The sequence below is a fragment of the Streptopelia decaocto genome (genome assembly GCF_964273445.1).
Source record: "Streptopelia decaocto genome assembly, chromosome: 4".
Taxonomy (NCBI): domain Eukaryota; kingdom Metazoa; phylum Chordata; class Aves; order Columbiformes; family Columbidae; genus Streptopelia; species Streptopelia decaocto.
The window spans coordinates 20381296-20405838 of record NC_138658.1 but is presented as its reverse complement, the minus strand read 5'-3'; the positions used below and the strand labels follow the sequence as shown (position 1 = coordinate 20405838).

The following is a 24543-nucleotide window of genomic DNA, read 5'->3' as shown; positions in this document are numbered from 1 at the left end:
TTCAGAAACAGCGTTACATATTTTGTGTCTTTGTATTGATTCAATTTAGAGGGAAAACAAATTAAGAATGGAGCCAAAAACATCAATAAACAAACCAACCAGTATGCATCCACAGGCAACAGAAATTCAAGTACCATATATACACTGTTCTCCCACACTATGTCCAGAAGATAGAAGCATGCAACACCATCACTGTAAACAATGACAACAGATGTATATTTTAGTGTGAAATACTTCTCCACTTTCACTAGTCTGATCAAAACCTTCCATGTTAGGCAATGAATCAGCCTATGATGGTTGTCAGGTCAGCAAGCAGGCTTGCAAGTAAGTATTGTGAACTTTAAAATCAATTTGTAAAACCCAAAGTAACTGTGTCAACAGTTGGGGATTGGACTAGATGATCTTTCGAGGTCCCTTCCAATCCCTAACATTCTGTGATTCTGTGAACAGAAGTCAACAAGTGGAAAGAAACAAGTTATTTTCAGTTTGAGACACACCATCATTTTATACCTAAGGAGATCCAACCCTATTGGCATTACTCACATATAAAACAGCCATATTTAACACCTAATTTAGATCAGGCAAACAAGGGTGTACAAAGCCTTCTAAGAGACCATGAAATAAATTTAGTACAATAGGTATACAAAACTCATACTGTTTGTTATTTTTAGGTAGGCTACATAATTTGTATTTTTACTATGAGAACATAAAAACAAAACTGACCTTTACAAAATTATGTTTTCATATAGAGCAAACCCACTTGCCCCTGCTTCTACTTACTAGTGTTTTAAAATGAACAGTGAATTAATACAGAGAGACAAAATACTCCCATTGTAAAGCAAACAGTAGACAGCTCATAATTTGGGAAAGGAAAGCCAAATTAACCTATCATACAAAACATTTTAAAACCAGAGCTAATTGGCAGAGAAGCCTAAAAGGCAATAAAGAACCAACTCTCTTAGACTGGAAGTTATAGAATTTCAAGGCAAAGTGAGCTTTCAAGAAAACCTCATCCAAGCCCAATGAAATGAGAACAGTCTTCACGCGCCAGTCTCATCACATTCCACATTTCCCCAGCTGAACCCCCAGCTCAGAGACCTACAACTGAGACAGCAATGAAAGCAGAGCTCCGAGCCGAGGTACCAAACAAAGCTTGGAAACTATTAAAGAAATTAAAGCGAGCTCTCCAGCTTTCTTGAGCAGTAACGTGTGAATCTGTAGCAGAGTAAGCAACATTGTTTTAGTGATAATATAAAAATAGTTTGCAAGCTAAGTTACCTTTCAGACTAAACTCCATATATTTTATATCATACGAACAAGGTTAAATTTTTCTCATCTTATGCTTTTTAAAGGCATTTTCTTAAGAAATTTGTTTATTTTGTACAGTTAAGCTAACACCTGCCAGGTTTGCATGCTTTTTAAGGATGCACTTTGTCACCTAGTAGAATATAAAAACACAGCAAAACAGTGCAGAAATTTGTAAAAATACTTTAAATAAAAATTTACACTTCACTATAAGATTATTCAAGTTAAGAATTAATCACCAGATTCATCAGTGCAACTCCTTTACTTCTTTTATCCTCATCGCACGAAGTTGCTATTTCTGCCAAGACTGAAAGAGTAGTTCCTCAACCTCTGCTGGCCTAAAAAGCAAACACTGCCCCATAGACAGCATCATTTTGGTCTTCTGCAAAGTGAAAACCTCAACTCACCAGAAATTTCTCACTACAAGCAAAATGAGAAGGCAAAATTTCAAAGGTCTGCTAGAAGCACAGATCCTCTGCAAGGATCAGGACAGGCAGCCTCTCTGTGATTTCACAAGCATAGCTCAGTACTTATGACCAGCTTTTTTCTTCACAATGCAGGCCACGCAAGTTATAGATCACTAGGTATATTTTTTTGAATCAAAAATAACAGACAAACTTACTGCATTTCAAGCTACTAGATTTTTACTTCTGGAAACCTAACAGCTTTCTATAAATGTGTTGATTTCTAATGCTGATAAAAAAACCTCAATATTTTTTCCCCTTTTCTGCAGCCTCAGAAAGTTCATTTTAAATTACAGTACTGCAAGGCACATACAGAATCTCTTCCTTTCCAATATATAGCAGATATATTCCCTGAAATAATTTTAAAATCCTCAAAACAATTAGAAATGCTACAAAGTTAGTAATTTCTATTTAAAAACGTTGTTCCTACAGAACATGCAATCTTTTGGAAAACAACTTAGCAAGTATTTATAAATTATTTTTACTTCTTTACATTTATACTGGAAATACATTGAATAATTTCTAATCTGAAAAGCACTGTATCATGTCACATTTAAATTATTGCCTTCATTATAAATTGCATCATCTCTAGAAATCCATAAAGGTACCGGATTTGTAAATAAGTGGGGGTGAGAGATTATGTATGCAGGTTAGACCATCTGAAAGGATTTCCACATAAAGCAACACCAGAGTAAAAAATGAACTTTCTTCATTCCATGGATGAGGACAATAGAAACAGATGTAAGTGCGTCTGTTCAGTTTAATGCAGTGTCGTTAGCAACTACTTAAAAATCTCTATTTTCTGTCTTTTGGGCAAGCATCTCTTACTATAAAAGCAACTGAATTTTTAAGAGGTAGTTTTTTTTTCCATTATGCGCTTATTTATTTCAAAACAGAACCAAAAAAAAACCAAAAAAAAACCCCAACATTAGCTTTTGAACAACGATCAAGTCTCAAAACTTGGTACAATATCTGACAAAGTTCAATATTTTAGTTGTCCTCAGCAGTAATGGGCTGCTTTGGAACCAGTGTATTCCAGGTTGTCTTCATAGTCAAAAGACTAATCTACCAACTGTACTGAACCCACCCCCTCCTCCTCCACCTGTTGGTCCACAACTTCCCGGAGGGTCATTGTCATCAAATCCATTGGGTCGGAAAGAGCACGAGGCTGAGGCAGCTTGAAGTGCTTGTGTTCGAGCACTAAGCTCCTGCTCCTGAAATGAAAGAGTAAAGACAATTTACAAAAAAAAAAAATGAACAAACAAAACAACACAATAAACCCCCCCCCCCAAGCCCTAGAAGCACCTTATTTCTAGTAAATCCTTTTAAACAGCTTTCAAAGCAACACTACTAACTTCTGGACTGCTAAGTCTGAACAGCTAGTTTGTTGAACACCCACAGCCAGTCTGAGATGGACAATTTCAATAAATGTCAGTAAGCCTACATGAATCATAATTAAATCCATTTAAGTTTATGCCAGAACTTTATAGCAGCATGTGATGTTACTGAAGACTGCTGATCAAAGCTTTTGATATACATTTCACATGAATTTTCATCCTAGCCATTTAAAGATGCCCTTGTTCTTAGTTGCCAAATGGAAAGGTAAGACTGTTAAATGAATATTAATTATTTAAAAGCAGCTTTTTTATTCCACTCAGATAACTGTGTAGAGTAACTAAATACTCAGATGAAAAGCCAAAAAGATGGAGAAGCTATTTAGATTCCATTCAGTGCAGCTTTTTAACTTCCAAATGTTATTGCTTTTACTAATGTTAAAATTGAGTTAGCGGTCTCAAACACTATAAAATCAGGCTCAGCTGCTGGAAAAAGTACCTGCACAAGTAGCAGGAAAAAGCAAGCATCGCCTCCTGCCAGCTGCTTTCTCAGCTGAATGCTCTGGTGGCTTCTGTAGACATGTAAGAAGGGGATGAGCAGAGGCTTTTCCCTCATTAGAGAGATCATAACCTATTTTCCCTCTGGCCAACTAGTATCACAAACCTTGCAGCAATTTATTGTCTTTAGTTTCCCTTTCTCAAACTGGCCATGCACTTCGGAAATTGGAAGGCAGGTGTTAGGCTCTGGAAGACTGACGCGAAAAAGACAGCAGATCCGTACAAGCTTTCTTTAGGAAACAACGTGGAAGTATTCAGGTGCTAAATCTCATACCGACAGTCTCCTTCACGCGACAGTCACTACACACCTCCCTAAAGGCAACAGGAGCAAATTTTAATGGGGTTTTGGTAATTACACACGTTACCTTGAGTTGTTCCTTCTCTTCTCCACCTCCTGGTGAAAGCAAGGAACAGAGCCAAGAGTCTGGAAGACTGTTTCTATTATACTACCATGAAAGCACTAAACTTAGTCTCATCCAGGTACTTTCACAGGTGCTAAAAATAGTACTTGTGTGTTTAAATTGCTCTGCCCTCTTAGAAAAAACATAGCCCAAGTTTAAAACTAAGGCTAAAACTAATATTTTACACTAAGGACTGAAATGCATACCCATTTCCAAAATTATGTAAGAGATATTGCCTGCACAGATATGCTGGCTGTATTCCTGAAAGACAGTATTATGTTATCTCCAGCAATATGCTGATTCTCATGTATCTGCTAACTGTAAGATACATCAAAAACTAAGTAAATTTACTAGGAATAACAAGGGAATATGAAGAACTCACTTCCAGTACCAGAAATCAATGGAAAAATTGATTAAAATAGCAGGCCTTGTAGGAATAGCTTGTTGAGTTGAAAAACTACACTGCAAAACTGTTTAGAATAGAATTTCTTCTTAAAAATCAAACAGTGAGAGACTCACCACTGTGTATTTTTGTAAAATATTTTCGAGACAATGTTTGGTTTAATGCATCACAGAACCCGACCAAAAATGGGAGTTTTTCCTTACTCTCTCTTTCACTTACATCCCCCTAGAGAACCATTTTCTGGCAACTTCTTATCTTTTAAACCCCAGTAGTTGAGTTTTACCTAAGAAACTGTACTATGAAAGAATATAAGCATCAACAATATCTTTGCAGATCATGCTATATTAAAAACTGTAGGCAAAAGGAACACTAGAGTCTCATTTTCTGCCAGCTGTAGATAAAAGCATTATTTATTTTCATTTGCCTTACTGCAGTTATTGAATAGCACGAGGTTTTGGCATAGCTACACACCTAAACTATTTCATGTATGTTTCATATCACATACCTTTCAGAATACCAATTAGCTACAACATGATTGTTCTGTCACTAGGCTTCCTTTGAGGGAGAGGACAATTCGAGAGGAAAAGCACAGTTACATCATGTGAGTGATGTGCAAGAGATGACTCCCATGGCTCAGGAGCCATGCATCAGCACATCACGTTCATACAGAGTGTAAATGACTTGCAGCTTTTATCAACCACTTAAAAATACTGTTCAGAAGTAGCCAGAATGCACCAAGAATAGGATAAACCTCATCTGCAATCTCAGCTTCGTTGCTATCATGTACAAAATGCTCTCCATAATGGATGAAAAGTATCTCTATGTATGCACACACTCATGAGAAGTGTGGAGTAGTGATCAAATTACCAATTCCAAAAGTTTCTTGACAGAGTATTAGTAGTAAAAACCACACACTTATTTGTGTCTTCAATGCTAAAAGTGAAATTATTTAGCAGCTTAAGATCTTTCATGCTCTACTCCTCCTGTTCAGTAGTTTGAGCTAAATGAGCACATTTCTTTCTTCTCTCAAGGTATATACTGATTTGATCAATATTAACCCTCATTAAATGGTTCTAGTATAGCATACAACACTAGCATTTTTTCAAGAAAAATCCTTGTTTCTAAAAAAAAAAAAAAAAAAAAAAAAAAAAAAGTCAAGTGTTTTATCCCAACAAATACTAAAATCAGGTATGTAGACCTCGGTAGTCAATACGGTTCTCTGGACTAAGAAAAATGCAGAGCATTCCCCCTGCTTTCCACTTGTTCCCAGAATAAGATTTTTAATTTGTTTTAACTGGAGCAGGAGCTACCCACATTGCATGTTTTGTTATTTCAAATGGAAACACTTTTGTTTACCATGTGGTAAGCTGGTATGCAATAGTAAAACAAAAGTAATAAGCTAGAGATTTTTTGGAACATTTCTTCTGAAAAGTAAAGGCTTTCTCAGGACAGAAAAGTATTCTTAACTTAGATGGAAAATACTAGTTTAGAACTCTGAACGACAATAAAATGCAACATCTCAAAAATACAACCTAATCTAGTGAATCACAATATTGGTACTAATTTGAGAAAAGCAATAACTGAGCATTTCTAATCAGCCTCATTTAAATTGAGAATAGAACAAGATCTCAACAACCCTGAGACAGGCAGAGCACTACAAAGGCCAATACTGAAGAATCCAAAATTGAAAGGTAGGTAAAAGATCAAAATTAAAAAAATAAAATGAGCAAAAATACCCCACAAAAAAACACTAAAACCCAAACAAAAATTAAATAATTGGATTGTTTTTTCATCTGGAAGACACTATATTTCTTTTTTCCCCTTCTTAATTCTGAAACAAAGGTTTTCAAGAAACTATTAACTTGGCTTTCACTTGTAAATTATAAGAGAAAATTACTCTGTGCTTTAGATAACTTCAGGTGCAAGTTCTGTAGAGAAAGCTTTAGTCTGGAAGATTATCAGAAAACAATTTGTGTATACAAGCAAGTGACTCTAGTGTTTATAAAATCACATTGATTTTTCACTGGTTCTAGGCCTACAGCAGCATTCAAAAAGCCTAAAGTAATAATTTCTTACCATATTCCAGAAATTTCATCAAAATGGTCTTTATAATATTAATGCAGAATAACATATTTAAGAATAACTTCATTCTTGAACAAATTATTTTCTTAGTACCCTGAGAACATTGCTTGTTCCATATGGCTAAGGCATCTCTACAGATTTGTAAAAAACGCCTCAGTTATGCATACTCAGATAGTCACCTATTCCATTATTAACACTAAAATATGTGACTGCAAGAACTGAATTCAACAGGAAAAATATGCAAATAAGAACAGTTACTACGATTTATATTCTATGTGGACGACACTGTTCCTTCTTTAAATGTTTGGCTTAAAAAAAGGCTACAATATCACTGTAGTTGTTGCACTACTTTTCTGCAGGTTGTGTTCTTAAAGCAGATTTTTTTTCCCCATTACTCGGTTACCTAGATGCTGCTGCAATTATATAGCTAAAATAAAAAATAATCTGTCTTCAAGTTTGAAATTTCACAATGAAAGCATTCATGCATCAGTGGAAGTCACAGCAACTGAGTGAAAACATGTCAGCTGAGACTGCTGCTAAAGAAACCAGTTTTGTTCTACCCTGTCCAGTCAGGAGGAGAGGCTGTTTGGGACACAAATGCTTTAAGCACACAGTCTGAAAACAGGACAGTTGCAATTTAAACTCTCCGTTCTCTTGTTTATGTTTGTAAAACACAGCTGTTATAACAAATTCTTCACAGTGAGACTTAGCTGTTCTTTTCTAATTTGAATTTACCTCTTTTTCTAATTTGAGTAGTTCTGAAACTCTTACAGGGACAGCTTAACTGAAAGAGCACACAATAAAATACACCTTTCATGTTCCACCACCCAGGTCGTGCAGTAATGTTCAAAGGAAACTACATTTATATGTGGGGAGCAGTGATTTTTTTGTAGCAGCAACTGAAAAGAGACTACAGTTAGGTGAGTTTCTCAGAGCACAGGGGATGTGTGGCTGGCAGTGCAGGTCCCACAGAGGGAGGCGAACAGGCAGAGAAGGGAAAACGGAACCTGGGCACGAGCATCTGCTCTTCATTTATTTAAAAAAATACACTTTGAAAGAAAATGTGCTAATAAGAGCACTGCTAGGAGGTTTCAAAGTATGCTTTAGCTACTCTGGTGATTTATTAAAGGCAATGAAAACTAGAACTGTACGAAAAGCCTCCCCTGTATAGAATTACAAGTGGTTAAACAACCTATGCAAGCATCTCCACTAAAAATCTAAACTGAAAACAAGCTTAGGCCATTTTCCTTGACTCTTCCCATCTAATGGTGACAACCTTACTATGATGCCTGTCTAGCAACATCAAGATGGAAGTCAGGTTGGTGATATACAAGGTTAATATTCTAGAATACTTAAACAATAAATTTTTCTTTCTTTTAGACTGTCTCTTGTGAGTTTTAAGGAGACCACTCTCTATATACAATTTCTGTCTTACCTGCAAGTACAGTTTGTTATCTTTTGTAATTGCATCCATGAGGTCTTTTTGTAGGGGAGGGTCTCCATTTACCCAGAGTCCATTTGCTGAATTGGTGTTGAAGCCACTGGTGCTATTCTGTTTTTTGTAAAACAGAACATAAGCAGTGTCCTTTGGAAATCTACTGGTAATTTTCTGGACTGACTGAAATGAGGTAAATGTCACTCTGCTGTCATTGAACAGAAACCATTCTCTCGGCATTTCAGGGTCCAACTCATTTTCTAAAACAGTACAAGGACTCTCCTCTGTCAGCAGCTTAGCCTGAGGAGAAACTAAAGAAAGAGCTGTAGACTGGTGGCAGAGTCCTGACTGCCCTGACCCAGTAACATTTCTAGCATATGAATAATAATGTCCGCTTTCAGAGGATACACCAGAATGCACCACCACAGAGCTTAACGTGTAGGGCACTAGTTGTGGGCAGGTCACTTCATCAGCACCTGATGGCTTCAGCTTTTTAGCAAGATTTTCTCCAATATCAGAAATCTCAACACCAACAGACCAACTGCCGGAAACTACAGCCAGAGGGGATGTTGCTGTTTTGACTGGCAGTTCCAAAACCAGTGGCAGAGACACATTGTCCAGGATTTTGCGCCTTATATGACACTTAGGATCATAAGAAAATCTCAAAAGAGTGAGAATGAGGTATTCAGGTTCCTCAATGATTTGCATAGTTTTCTCAGCATTCTGTAGAGAGGCACACTTTTCACAATAATACTTATTGTCTCCACTGAGGATCTCAGGTGCCAGAAAATAATTCAGTAAGTCTGTAACTGATGGAGTGTTTTTACCTACTAGCCTCTGAGACATATCCCCATTATCTTGAACTTTGTTGAGTTCTGAATTTGTGGTATTCTCAGAGTTTGGCTCAGTAGAAAAATCTTTTATAGTTCCTTCATTCATTACTGTGTCATGTCCACCATTTGCTTCCAAATTATTGAGAGGTGTTTCTCCAGCAGGACTAGTTGCTGTAGTGTTAGTGTGCACCATGTAGTCATCTTTCACTTCAGAACGTTCCACAAATTTTGGGTCAACGTTCTCCAAGGAAGTTGGAGGGCAGAAAGCCAGAGAGAGATCTGTAAAAGCTTCTTCCTTTTGAGATGTACTTTTGCAGTTCAAACAGCATATAGTAGTCTTCAATTTTCCTCCAAACATCTTCTCTATCAGAGTTCTTTCTTCACTTCCCGTACAAGGTGCTTCTGCAAATACCTGTGCTTTATGGACAGCTTCTTGTGTCTGGGACTCTTCATTTGTTGTACCTTCAGAAGTCTTTGTTGAAGACAACGCTTTCAAGGTTCTCTCTTCTTCATGCAGCCTGAATACAAAGAAAAAGAAATCCAAGTAGCTGTGCTATTTTCCAAACAAATATTGCTGCACCACTTCAGAGGTTTTTTTTTTCCAATTATGTTGAAAAATACAGATGGTAAAGTGGCTAGAAGTGTCTCATGTTAAAAAAAGCTATTTGCTATTTTTTATATAAACAAGCTGAACCATACCAGTCAGTACTACCCAGAAGACAGTATAAGAAAAGTACAAATGCATGTAATACGGGTCTCAATATATATAAGTCAAAACAATGGATATACTGAGAGAACAGACAAGTATTGAAAAAACCCTGACAAACAACGCTTTTATTATTTATCATTACATTATCTTAATAAATCAGTTCTCCAACTGACTGGTTCTGTATGTCAGATTTTGTAAGAGAACAAGTAGCTATTTATATAGTGCCAGACTATTTCCAAAGAAAAGAAAAGGTCAGGATTTTGCAGCCAAGAAAGTTAAGAAACTACAGCAAGAAAAATCAAACAAAAAAGAAAGACACAATTTACACAATTTCACTATTGAGATAAACTTCTCCAGAAGCGGAACATGTCACAAAGCAATATTGCTTAAGCCACATCTCAGCAAAATTCTCAACGAGCCAAAATTAAAGAGGGCTACTAATAAATTTCTATTTGTTTGTTTTATCTGTGCCACAGATCAATTACTTGCTTATTAAATTGGTTATAAATGCAGGTACATCTCTTCATGACTTATCTGACTCCACCAATGGGAAATTCCAGATGCACAACTAAACTGCTTTCAGCAACCACATTAATTTTAAAAATGGGACCATGACTAACATAACACCCAAGTTTAGATATGTTAAAATGGAACATTACTACCACTACAACCTGCTATAAATGATGTGGAGACAAGATGGCATCCAGATTTTACCACAGATTAAACCTATGAAGAAAAGTGTTTCATGGACCATGCAGAAAACCAGAGCCAGTCATGAATGAGGCCCAAAATTCCTGGTCCCCACTCATGCAGTAGAACTGTAACATGACTGCTCCTAAGAGATCAACATTATGTGATAAGACTGTAGATTCATTTCCATTAATGGCACAATAACTGTACCTGTCTAGCAGGAATCTGAGATATTCCGAGCAATCCTGCTGGGATCGAGGGGTGAACCACGGTGGTCTGGAGGCCTCAAAGAAAATTCTAGGAGCATATGCTTCCCTCTGTTAGCATAAGAGAGGGACAGATGAGGTTACATAAGAATTTCTTAAGAAAATTGGTTGTAGTATTTGGATATTGACCACTGAATTTTTTATTATATTATTCTAGAGGAGCTGTATTAAACATATGGCACATGTAAACATTTAAACCACTTAATCATAGGAGGAGGGACCCATTAATTTTGTGGTAATCACCTCTAGTACAAATATATATGTATTGGATCCTGCAGGCAAATATTAAACGTGTAGGGAGTGTAAACCAGAGATGTCATAACAATAGTCACTGTGTTCTTGCTGGCAAGCTTAAAAAAATAAATGTTCTTTCTTCAGAAGAAAACCAGTATTTTATATGCACCGATTTATTCCTAAGGTGATTCAGCCTCATCCCCTTCCCAGCAAGTTTATTGCTAGTAATCAAAGAGAACAAAAGTGTCTTATGTATTTCTAGCACTAGCACAATATTCCCAACATTTAATAAAGTTCACTTGAGAATTTGAACAAAAATAAAATTTAGTTTAAAAATCACTGCAGAAAGTCACAGTTTATCCTAGAAAGTTGCATAGTCAGCTCTTATACCAGGGTCTTATCTGGATTTTTAAAATTTTGACTTAAAGAAAAGCTGTTACTGCCCATTTATAAAACCAATAAAGTGCCACAACCTTCTTCGTATGAAAAACATTTCTCTAAATCCATCCACACCATCTGAACGTTTGGATTCATTCCCCTACAAATCTATCATATTTATATCTTTAACATACTCAACAGGACTCCCATGGCATCATGTTTGTTCCTAAATTTTGGTATACAGATCTAGGCTTAAAAAAAGGAGATGAAATAAACTGACATACCTGGGTATGGGCCAAAAATGCAAAAAGATGCTGTAATTTTCTCATTAGTGAATTACACCCATTTAGATTTAGAGATAAAACATGTCTTCTGAAACTGGAAAAAAAAAAAAGACATAGGCATTAGTTTCCTTGCTAGATTTCTAACAATGCAATTATCGTTCCAGCTCAGATATTTACTTAAATTTGAAAGAAAGCAAAACATGAAACCCTACCCTTCAATACCTGGATTCCACTCTAGTGCTGATGAAAAACTACTATAAAGTAGGAACTAACTCTGCAAAACCCTGGTTTTTTTAAACATTTAAATGTGTAAGAACAGGCTACAGACAAGCAACAAAAGCATCAGCATAAACATTTTTACAATACTGAAGGGAGCAAGGACAGTGAAGAAAAAGGGACTAAAGGACTTGTCTAGGATATAGGAGTGAGAAATATTATTGCCATTAATGGAGTTGGTACTAAAAGGCTACTGTTAGCTCAATGCATATACCTTTTGGTACTGGACAGAAGGATCAGGATTTTTAATGGCTAAAACTGCAGTTCCACAGAGCTGGACTTCAACAAAGCAATCAGTAACTGCATGCAAAGAAACCCACTGAGCTCTAGGAAGCTAAAGACCTCAAGACATGTTAATATTCTGTGAAAAGCAAGAACGCAATAACTGCAATGGTGAATTTGCAATGAAAAGTGCTGTTAAAACGGACTTACTCTGTAGCCATAAAAAGTGCCTGAATAACGCTGTTCATATAGCAAGTATTTCCTAGATTAATTAGACCTGTCTTCCCCGTTTCAGACTTTCCAGAAAGTCTAGATAGACAAGATGGCAAAGAACTGGATTGAGAAGTCCAGGCACTCTGACTGAGAATCAACTTAATTTTCTCTTCACTGGGTTTGGGCATATCCTGCAAGAGAAACAATTTAATTAATAGGGTTTTGTATTCGCTTTTATAATAGGTCCTGCCATTCAGTAGTCTTGCATCTTCACTTGCTCCTGTATTCTCCTTGAGGGTCTTGCTGTACCTGATAGCCTAGAAGATACAACCCCTTCCAAGCCCTCTTCTAAACTTTCTTAACTCTCAAATTACAGGAATAAGGGGGCTGATGGTCACTTTTGACCCATATATTCACAGAATTCTTTCTGCCACCAAAAACTACCTCTCAAATTTCAAGCTTTAACCGACCCCTAAATCATCCTTTATTCTGCTAGAAATACATGCCGCCTCTGTTAAATCACAATCTAAGAATGAAACAATAAAGTCCAAAATACTTGCAATTAAATTGATAGGGGATTTTTAAGCTTCAAAACATTTAGCTACAATACTACTGCTATCAAATCAGTCAGTAATACCCAAGTGTGTGTTTGGGGTTTTTTTTAGGGTTTATTTTATTTAATTTATATTTTTATATATATATATTTTTTCATTTGCTATCTATGGAATTACAGCTTTCATAATTGGACAAAAACAAACAAAAAAACCAACCAATAAACACAAACAACCAAAACATTCCACCACCTTAATATTTCTAATATACCTTAATAGCTTCCAGAATGGGTTCATAGAGCTCTGGAAATCCTGAATAATGATACATCATACAGTGTATCAACTCGGTTAGCTGCATCAAGAAGGCTGTACTGGAAGGTAAGCCATCTCTTTTGAAGGACTGAACCAAACTGACCACATGTGGGACAATCTGAATGGGGAAGAAAAAAAAAAAGCGTTAAACAGCAATTGCATATTTCGAGGTTTTTTTGTTCTACAAACAACTTCACTGTTTTACACCTGTCAAATGCCAGAGGACCTTTTGTTGTCTTTGTAGGACATGGCTGAGAAACCACAACTAGAAAAACATGCACTATTCCTTACGCATGACAATTTTCAAACAGCACAATTAATTTTTGAACACTCTCTTTACCTCACATATCAAGTTATGCAACTTTATGAACTTAGAAAATGCATGTTAAGATTTTAAATGGTCAAGTGTCCAAAGTATTAATCATATTAAGTACCTCAACAGCAAACATCTTGTTTTTGTGCCACCACTAACAGTGCAGTATCCTCTTCTAATTTCACGGATATAGTTTTTAAAACAAAATCTCTCAATTTTTCTTCAACGCAATCTAATGCTTGCGATATGAAGCCAAGGAACATACTCATCCTATTTCAGTCTACAAGATGGAAACTAGCTCACAGCTCCACCTAGTGAGAGAGCTGGGCTAAATAAACCAAGACATCAAAGTACAACGAGCTAAAAAAGCATTCCACAGATGTGGTAATCTATTTGAGGATTAGTTCAGATTAATTATAAATCAGAAATGTTTACTCCACCTCCTTCAGTGAAGCTCTGTCTGTATTTTTAAATGCATAAGACTTTAATATTAGTCTTAGAATATCAAGTAGGAAGTTATTTCAACGCAGTCCTAAAGAGTAGGGACTTCTCACTGTGAACCAATATATTTTTGGATACCTCTGTCAGTTTCCAAGTGATCAAAATGCATTAACTGTGAAAAAAACTGATGTAATAATTTCTCACCACAAATTAGTTTACAAATTGTTCAGTAGGAAAGACATGAGATAAAGAACAGCAATTATAAGATTATCATGATTTTAGGAAAATGTACCAATCACAAGAACTAATATACTTCAAAACACCAAAGTAGAAGTGCCCAGATGCAAAATACTCGTTTGCTACTTCTTCATATATCAGCTGTTCTGTAAGCGTAAGGAATATTTTTACATCTTGGAGAAAGAAACCCTACTCTTTCAATAAGGAAGATATCCACTGTTTAAAAATACCAAGAGGAAGCAGTATGTACTACAAAAATCAACAGTGGAAGCTGCAATTAAAAAAAATTCCCTCGTTCACTTTATAAATGTGGGTACATGGCAATGAGAAAGAAATTGTTCAACCCAAAGCATGAGATTTGTACAAAGCAGATCTGAGATACGATAATTTTGCACACAGAAGGGACACGGGAAGACTAGAAAAAGTACAAGCTCTCTTAAATTGAGAGGCAAATTCTTTCTTACAGCATGCCGCATAATACAGACAGTTACACTTTGAATACATACAGAGTTATCACTTTTGGCTTGAGGTTGAATTAAAATTCCGTATGTTGGTAGGTTTTTAGAATTCCATAGTACACATCATGGTAAGTTCAACACCGTAAGTTCAAGGCAGTGTTTTTCTTCTATAAAAAACCCAAGTCATTTTGCTCAAGCACAGGGAAGGGGAATGTTAACTCAGATGCATTGCAAACCAAATTAATTTATATTCATCAAATGTGCATTTAACCATTTTGCATTCAGACCATTTATTATAAAAAACTAGCTTAAGTGCAGGAAAACTTTATAGGATACTAAATGACAGCAGTAGCTCAAAAAATGACAGTGAAGAAGGCTGTTCAAAATGGTGGGAAAACGGTCACGAAGTCCTGAAGGCAGCCGTTTACACAATACTGCATGCAGCCTATGGTAAGAGTTTTCCTTGTTAAAGGAAATGCCTATTTCTAGAATAAGTCTTCTCATATTTTACATTTTTCTTGTGGATGTTTTGTCTCTCTCAGGAATAAAGAAAAAAAACAAGACAGTAAATATATGAAATGTTTATGTTTTGAGCATATTCAAGGCTACTTGGCTGTTTCATTTGTGACTCAATTTTCTATCGTAGGCCAAGACTAAGGCAGCAGAGGGAAGAGAGAGAAACTTCAGACTTCTATCATTATGAAACTGTACCAGGCATAAAGCAACTACTCTGACCCTACTCAAAGGGTTTGTGATCCCTCAGGCCCAAGAGCCTTGAAGACAGCTTAGAGGAACAGTGTGCCAGGCTGTTACTATCGTTAAGTCTGAAAGACACATATTTCACTCAAACTTTAAGCTAAACACTGAGTACAAGAACAGGGAAGACACTATACATCTTGCTGTACTAACATGAACAATCATTGTCATACCCCAGTATCTACCACTTTAGCTGGTGAACTGCATTTCAAAGAGCAACCATTAAAAACAGTATCCTTCAGTTTGCCCATGTATACATTGAAACACAGATGTACAGCTTTCTTAAAGTCACATACTTCTTGGTCTTGTGCACCTATGCAGGTTATATAGAGCAGATAATTGGTTCTCTAAAGAACAACTATTTGGAGAAAACAAAGGCTACTTGCAGCCCAGCTTTCTCAGTTGACTTTACACAACATAAAATGGATTTCTAGAAGTATATGATCAAAGACAGAATGCAGTCCTCACATACTACTGCCAAAAATATGTAAATACCAGAAAGAACAATGCTTGTTTCCACTTACAGATTAAGTGGTTGAACCTGGAAGTTAGAAAGCCTAGCGGTCTTATTCTGTAACCTTGAAACAAAGAAGAAATCCAAGCACGTCAATTCTGTTACTTTTCAGGTGCACCCACTTCAGAAATAACAAGTGAATGACATTTCAAAGAACTGAAAACCATTTATATAGTTACTTACCAAATGAAAAGCTTCTGGAGAATGCTGAAAACTAAGCAACATGTGAGAAAGGACAGCAAGGGCACCAGGCCTCACTAGAGGAAACCAAAGTCGATTAAAGACCTAAAAAAACCACATTTATTTCAGTAAATCCAGAAAGTGAAATTTCCATAAAAATGTAAACAGATTCCCAAATGCACAACCATTTGAAACAGAGTCATTAAATGCAACTGACAGCTACAGATACATTTACATCTTCTTTGCAGAATACTACGATAATATATGTTGCAATACAAAAGATGCTATGCAATTGCATAGCTGTAACAAACTCCTTTCCCTCTCCTCCTTCAGTTTTGAATGTTCTTTTCCAACCTACCAATTCAATCTTAAGCAGAGTGACATCAATGAGGATGGTAAACTTCTGGACTGCGGCCAGTCCCTTCAGCAGTGCAATCACCCATGTTTCCACATGCTGAGCCAGAGGCCAGGACAACCAGTCTATCATTCTGAAAAATTAATGAACAAACACAATCAAAAACAATGAAAAAAAAACCAACATACCACTTATTTTAACCTAAACAAAATATTCTATATATTACCCTGATACTTGCACACTTACACAGAGACTCACAAGTAGTAACGCAAGGATGTTAGCAAGTAGGAAAATAATTTTTATTATATTTCAAGTAATTTATAATAGTGTTCTAGTTAAAGCATTCAACAGACAGGTAGATTAGTTGAAACAATTCTAAGACACAGATGATTTCATAAAGCAGTACCAACTAAACCATGACATTTAGGCTTTGTTTTTCTGATATTTTACTTGGCAATATTTCGGATTTTCTTTAATTGTTCACTAGATCCCCTTCTTCAAATCAGAGGAGGCATCACTAATTACTTGGAAGGAAAAAATTTTCACCATGAGGGTGGCCAGACACTGAAACAAGTTACACAATATGGCTGTGGCACCTCCAGCCTTGCAGAAAACTCAATTGCACAAGGTCCTGAGCAACAAAGTCTGACTTTGAAGCTCGCCCTGCCCTGAGCAGGGCTGGACCAGATGACCTTCAAAGGCTCCTCTAAATCTATGTAATGCTACAATTTTATTCTATAATTCAATGAAAACTAGAAGTTAGAAGTATATTACCCCTCTTGTGGAAAGGCTCCTGATACAGATTATTTTTTAAGATGATACATTCTAGCACAGAGCTGAACAGGTTACAAGTATCCAGTCTAATATACATAGCTGTCACTACAAATAGACATGATCTGTGATAATCAACCTGAAGCAGAACTATCAGTCCCCATGTTCTTCCTGGAGATTAAAAAAAGCTCCGAACAGACTGAAATCAGGGTTTCAGTTCTCACATTCCAAACTGAAAAGAAAATCATGGTCTTTAGCAACACCACACATGTATTCTGGGCATGCTGTATTATCATAAACAACCTAAAATTTACTAGCAGTTTCTAACATTGAAAGGCTTCTCTGAAACAAGCAATCATTAGAACTGCCTTTTTAATAATTAAACACAGATCTTACTGGGTTTCTTCCATGTTACTACAAAAAAGATTTGGGATAAAACACAGCAACATCATAACTGCCTGAAATTTACACAAAACTCTCACTTGCTCAGGTTGTTAAATTTAAACTGTTTATTCTGATCACCCTTTCAATACAGTTTCTAAAACGGCAAATCAAAAAGTAGGTAAAAACTGTTTTGTTTTTCTGCAAAGAATTAACCTAAAACTAGGCCCCAAACCTCACAGTCTTATGGCCTTCAAACCTTCCCCTCCCTCCACTCCACTGTCATAGACTTGATATTTTTCAGCTGTGGCCCAAACACCTGCACAGGTAATTTAAGTCTGATGACAATATACTTGGTTTTCTTAATTAATCTTTCAGACAAGTAGAGTATCCTATGGATCCCTACATTAGAGTCACTGTCCTAAAATATCTGATTATCATCTTTATACTATATGTACTTTCAACCACACTGACTCAGAAACCCCAAATGAAAAACAGCGCTTTTGGGCAAGAGCTGGGGCTCCCTGTGTTCTATCCCATCATTCTGGATATGTGATGAGCCATCCTGTGCCACCGCTAGTCAGGATAATTAACTACTAAACTATTCAACATTGTTACTAATAGGACAATGGCTATCATTTACATATGATTAACCTTGTAAAGAGAAGCCTCATTATCTGTATAACAGATACAGACAGAATTCCCATTCTTAAAATCTGTTTCTGCTCTTAAAAGCAGAGTCAATGCTCTTAAGGGCAGAAACAAAAACTAGAAGGGGAAACAGAGCTAAACTTGCAGAGATACTTGAGACTGTCCTAAAAAGCATCAATTTTTTTTGATACCTTCATGATTCCCCAGCTTGGCACAGAATACCTTGTTGGTCAATTTGGGTCACCTGTTCTGTCCACCCTTCACTGCAAGTATGACCCTTTTACAACCACTCACTTGTGGGATATAAGAGGTCTAACAGAAACCTTGGCTGCTACAGCAATGAACTACAAACTTGGGCCTTTTCTGCACACAATTCCTACTCTTAGCTCAGTAAAACTGTAAACAGCAGGTGTTATCAGCTCTGGAGCTGATTCTGTCAGAAAAACACACATCCAACTTCAGAAAAAATGTAGTTACTTATAAGAACTTAGCTGAAAGAAAAAAAAAAAAAAAATCACTAAAAGAGACTTGGTCTTGTCTTAACCAAAACCAGGACATCAGCAAAGATCAGAGATTTTGTTACTAAAACCACTCTGCATTGCCTTTACTGAGCTCCTGCTCTGCTAAAATCAATAACCACATTTTAATACGATGGCAGATATTAACATGGGATGTGATGCTCAGAAATAAAAACAGAGGAAGCTTTTTGTGTTTGACCAGAATAAGAGAACCTTAAAGGCCTCGAGAGGACCTTCTGCCTCATATTACCCTAAAATGAGCAGGTCTTGTCATGGATATATGTGTGCAAACAAGCACAGTATTTCTGATATGTCTGGATAGAAGAAATTTTCTCAGTGCAACATCAGACAATATCTTCTTTCTCAAAAATATCTTCTTAACCACATCAGACAAAGAATCTGGCAGCACAGGTACAAATGCCTCATATTAGGAAAAACTAACCAAACAAAACCAACCAATCAAACAAAAACACATTAAAAAAAAAAATCCTCAGGCTCCCAGGCAGCCCCCCCAAAATTAACATATTTTACAATATTATACATTTACCAACAGGGCAAAGGGCCTGGTCATGTCTGGAGTTTTTCTTGGCAAAATTTTCAGTTTCTCTCGCCAAAGATCCCCTGCTTAAAGTGCAAACGAGCATTATATGTGTTAAGAAACTGAGCATAAGCCATCAACCTCCTCTGAGACCCCTGAAGCAGAGCCTTAAAGCAATCATATATCCCAGAAGAGATTTAACAATTTTCTGCTTTTTTTTACTGATGCTTCAGGTAAGGTTTCATGAGACAGCTGAACCAATTAAGAACAGCTCAATGATGCCAAAAAGCAAGCACCTTTTCTTACACAAACTTGGGTCTAATATAAGCCCCACTGAACAGACACAGTTTGTTAGTCTTCTAACTACAGATTATTTACTTATTTGTGTTCAACTTCAGGCAGACTCTGCAGTGTCATGGAAGTTATCCTTAGTAAGGGAGCAACAAGGCCTCTAATTTGCAGTTGCCAAAGCTCTGCTCTCATCAGGAGACCTTGTTGTGCCTGGAGTTCTGCACCTCCTGGGAATGATGCAAGCCTGATGACAACACTGTCATGCGGTGCTCCAGACATTCCAGCTGCATTATCCACTTTACAATTACCACTCTCAGCCAGAAGAGAGTAATTACTGCAAAGGATTGACAGAGGTAGAAAAAGAAACTTGATACAGTGTTGACACAAGGGTATCTCCAAACAAAAATAACAAGGGGTACCTAAAAAGTTAATTCCATGGAACAGAACTAGATGTTCTTAAAATCAATAATTACTTCAAAGAATGAACAAGGCAAGTAAGACTGTACTGCCCTCTTAAAAACAAGAGGAAAACACCTACCACACAGCTAGTATTATGAAAGAGCACTTATCTGAGAATAACAGCTCCTATTACACCCAAAGCTCAGCACTACTTCCCTAAGTAGAGGCACGCAGAGATGCCATTCTAAAGCTACAATTATACAATCACATTATGTTGAAGCAGGTAATATAAATGTTAAAGCTACACTAACATGAAAATTAATCACCAGTATATCACTGGTAAGTTATTAACATGCACAAATCCTTCTGAATTTTCCATCTTTGAATTTCAGACCAGGCAAGCAACTTTGCTGAAATCTGTTCGACTGAAGCAGATTCTTTTCAAGTCCCTAAACAATATTTCTTAACCCAAATTAAAATATTAATGCTGCTGCTTCTCATTAATGTTCTCAAATGAAATACAGCTTCTCAATTCAATGTAAGTATGAGGAATGTTTTCAGTGTGAAAACTCTGTATTTCACCAAGATATGTAAGTGCAACACTATATAAATGTGCAAGTATTACACTACACTGACATGCATGTAGTTCAAAAATAATATAGCCGACATTAAATTCTTTAAAAGACTTTTTCTAAAAACCACACATTTCTGACAGCCTGTTTAACTGTGTTTACTCAGTTTTTTACCATTCAATGCTCAACAAGAGCTTCTTCCATAGGCTTTAAAAACACTTTCAAAGAATTTCAAGGCCTTCATCTTCCTCCCATTCTCATCTTTCTGCATCAGTATTGTTCAGACTTCTGAAGATACCAACCAAGAGTACAATCGGAATCACAGTCCATTAACTGTGCCACTAATCTCAATGTTTACTCATGTTGAGATGAATGACAAGAAGCACAACAAGCAATGGTTTTTACATCATTCTGACTCTTCTATTATTCAAAAAAACTTCTGAAGGTTTGAGTGAAGGTGGAAATAGAGGCTGTCCACTGTGAATCCTCCTAAAGACTTTCATTGCCTTTATAATTAAATACAGTACCTGCACAGAGCTTGGGTCATACTTGCATCTTTCACATTTGGATCTGTAGTAAGGCTCCTGATGAGTACTGTAATCATCTGTAATGGGATATGCTGCACAAGACTTGCCAGTGCAACAGAAGGTTCGAAGGAAGTATCTGTAAAAATTGCATGTGACATAACATAATAAACTAAAAAAGAAAACCCCACAGAAAAAATATGCTTTGTTTTCTCTCCTACAAGTCCACCATTGCTATAAAGTTTTCAGACAGTTAGTCTACCCTACATCTAGCATTCTGTCATCACAAACCAGAATAAAATAAACATTTTTCAATGGTTTCAGTACAATGAATAGCATTGAATTACAAACTACTTTTATTCTTACAACAGCCATGTCAGAAAGTGACAGTCAACTTGCTCCTCCACCTTCAAGGGAACGGAGAAGCATTTCTGTTCTAAAAATAAATATCATACGATTGTTTATCGTACTTGATATTAAGCCTAGTGATCCAACACAGATGATATTTCCCATATATCCTAGCTCAACAACCGTCTGCTAAACACACCGGTTATGGCAAAATATGTTATATTGTTAAGGCACTTTCCAAAGTGAGCTAATACAGTACTGCATAGATTCCTGAGGTCAAAAAGGACCTATTTACAATTGTGTCTACATTTCTCAGGCAGTGAACTCTTCTTACAATACCTACGTTTTATATATTTCCTACGCATCCCCCAGTTTTGTAGACTAAGCAGTTCCAAGACCTAAGGTATCTCCTAGAGGAAGCAAGGAGGAAGAGTAGCTTCTGATACTGAGAGCTTCAGTTTTTCATAGCGGGACACCCAAAACTCTGTTCTTGTGTACCATTTAAAGCATCGTAGCGGGAGTTTTTCCAAAACCCACGCAGAGCAAGCGCTAAACAAATCACCATTTCCCCTCTACCACTTTTTTGGGAAACAGAAAGGATGGCTTTGATCTCTTGACGACCAGAAAGCTGCATTTTAGTATCTGGGTAAGGACGCAACGGTTCCAAGGCAACACCCGCAAAGCTACCGATGCTCAGCGGTTGGGTTTTCCTTTCTGCCGGCAAACCCGCCGCTCGCGTTATCCCACACCCGTCCCGCCTCCTCCCCCCGGGCCCCGGCCGCGCTTCCCGGCGGGCGGCGCTCACCGGCGGCGGAGATAACGGCAAAGAGCTCCTGCAGAGATGGCAGCAGCGTGTCGGGCTCGGCCTTCCAGACGCTCCGCAGCAGCCCGCTGACCTGGGTCACCTGCGAGACGTAGAGGCGCAGCTCGGCCTCTCGGCTGCCCTGGCTCTGGAAGTGGGCGATGCTGCGGACCAGCTGCTGGCAGAAGGCGAGGGAGAGCTTCCTGCCGCGGGGCAGGCACTGCGGGAAGTCGCCCAGCAGCTGGCACAGGCGGGCGCAGAGCGGCGGCGCCGGCCGCTCGCACACCAGCCGCAGGGCCTCCACCTGCAGCAGCTCGAAGAGCTCCAGCACCGAGGGGCAGCTCATGATGAGGCGCAGCCCCGCCTGGATGTAGTCGAGGATGGCGGGGTCGCGGCTGCTCAGCTCGCCGTAGCCGCGCTGCAGGAGGCCGAGGACGAGCCCGCGGTTGAAGAAGGCCTCGAACTCGTCGCGGTGGTAGCGGCCGTAGGCCTCCAGCACCTGCCGGCCCACCTGCCGCTGGAAGGGGTCGGGGCCCTGCAGCACCAGCCGGGTGCTGAGGGCGAACATGGCGCGGCACTGCGCCTGGCTCAGCGGCGTCTCCGCCGACTCCACCACCCGCCGCACGATCACCCGCTTCAGCGGCAGCGGGTGGGACGAGCTCACCAGCCCCTCCAGGATCTTGTCCATGGCGGGCGCTCCGGGCGCATCGGCCCAGCGGCGGCGGCGGCGGACCGACCCAGGCCTGGCGGGAGGAGGCCGCCGCCGCCGCCTCCCCGCGGCCTTCCCCTCGCCCCGCCGCGCTATGCCGCCCCGGCGGCGGCCGCCACTCCCGCGGCCCTCCCGCCCGCCCCTCGCCCGGGCGGCGGCCCCGCTCCCCGGGCCCGGCTCGGGCAGCACCGCGGCCCCAACTGCCACCGCCGAACGTTCCCCCGCCGACCCGGAAGCGCAGCGGCACAAACAGGAAGCCGGGCCGGGCGGCCACCACGCGTGCGCCAGCCGCCTGCGGCACGCCCCCTGCGCCCTGCTGCGCCAGCCAATGGGGAGCGAGGGCGGGGCGGCGGGGCGGCCGTTGGTGCCGGTTGGCGGCGGCTCCCGCCCCCCCGCGGCGGGCGGTGGAACCCGGCCCTGAGGGGCTGGCCGGGGCGGTGACCCAGCCAGCCTGGGGGTCCCGGGCGGGCCGCGCTCTTCCGAGCCGGTGTGTATCGTACAGCTTTTGGTTGCTCCTCCGTGCGCACAAGGTCCCACCGGGCCCCTGGCCCCCCAGTCTCAGGGATACGCCGCTGTGCTGAGGTGATGGCCAGGCCTACCCCTCCTTCAAGCGGCCTGCGCAGCTGGTCCTCTCATCCCGGGGCGAGTATTTATGCTTTATCGCTCATTGTCGCCTGTAAGCACACTTCTAACCAGCAGTGCTTTCTTAGAGAAGCCTTTGCTCTTCAGCGGTTTAACGAATAGCAGTTACTGTTGATGTACATGTGCACATTGTGAGGGTGTTCCCTGTTTATCTTTCATTTTGACCGGGTTTACCTCCAGTTTCCAATGCTCAAATTTTGTCAGTGTAGCTTGCATTTTACTAGAGTATGCTTCCAGCAGAAGAAAGAGTCCCACAATTTCCAAGAACTGTGAAAATTATCTCTTGAGAACGAGCTAACAACAAAGGTCACAAAATCATACTAAAACCATCATTGGCAGTAGGCATATCAAAAATCGAAGTCCACCTTAGTCAAATAATAATCCTTTAGGTCAGCTCCCTGGGTGTGCTGGCAAAGCCCTCTCCTTGGTTCTTTGTTTCTCAGTGCAAACACCTTCATGCAATGTGATTGACTAATACCTGTAATTCGACATAAGGGAAGTATGGAAAATGAGCCTAATTAATTCCCAGTAATAGTTGTTGTGTAACAGGTGCAGAATCTGAGCTGGAGTTTAGGTTGTCAATAGATACAGTTGAGGGTAACAAACAATACCCAGAAACCCTACAGGGACAGCTGTATTATATTACAGCTGTCCAAAACCAAAACATGAAACCAAGAAGTTTGCAGTTACTTGAAAACTGAGCCCATTGTTTATAAAATATTCCAAATGTTTAGTTTAAAGTGTTCAAATAACCCTAACTTTGCTCCTCTGTGCTCCAGGTTTCTGTTTGCTCTTCACAGATGTAAAATATAGTTCTAGAAATCACTGTACACAAAAAAGTTGCAATTGCTGAATCACTGCATTTCAGTATAAATTGTGTTGACTAAGGGCTTTTTCTGAGAACTTTACAAACATCAGAGACTATTACCACCAATACCTTAATTATCTGAACTATCTTTGTAAAGTGTACTATATTGGAATGGTATCTAAATAAATTTTTTTTTCTTTCTTTTTTTTTTTTTCCCCCCTAAAGGACACCATAGTTAATACCCATAAAAAACTCAACCTTGAGGAAGGTGCTGGATTACATAGTTTGTATACCTGTGGAGAATAATGCTTTGCTTTTCATAATCTGTATCAGGATTTTTTTTTTAATTATTTTACTTAAGTTGATGAGTACAATTTCTCCTTTT

The 24543-nt window shown here is 38.9% G+C and overlaps 1 protein-coding gene across 3 annotated transcripts; it reads right to left on the bottom strand.

Moving 5' to 3' along the window:
* On the bottom strand, positions 1-22831 carry USP38 (ubiquitin specific peptidase 38). 3 transcript variants are annotated; one of them, XR_014183950.1, is made up of 11 exons: positions 22003-22831; positions 20853-20988; positions 16208-16337; positions 15853-15954; positions 12910-13068; positions 12085-12278; positions 11377-11470; positions 10425-10531; positions 7983-9333; positions 3768-3973; positions 2851-2983 (listed from the first exon to the last, which is right to left on the bottom strand). XR_014183950.1 is itself a non-coding variant. In XM_082051561.1 (10 exons), the coding sequence occupies exons 1-10, from the start codon at positions 22685-22687 to the stop codon at positions 2822-2824; spliced, it is 3120 nt and encodes a 1039-aa protein (XP_081907687.1). In that variant the 5' UTR covers positions 22688-22831; the 3' UTR covers positions 1-2821. The 3 variants fall into 3 exon arrangements, 2 of the variants coding, with proteins under 2 accessions (XP_081907687.1, XP_081907688.1); XM_082051561.1 differs by lacking the exon at positions 3768-3973 and having other exon boundaries at positions 1-2983; XM_082051562.1 differs by lacking the exons at positions 3768-3973; positions 20853-20988; positions 22003-22831 and adding an exon at positions 19442-20775 and having other exon boundaries at positions 1-2983.
* Between the last annotated feature and the right edge of the window lie 1712 nt (positions 22832-24543).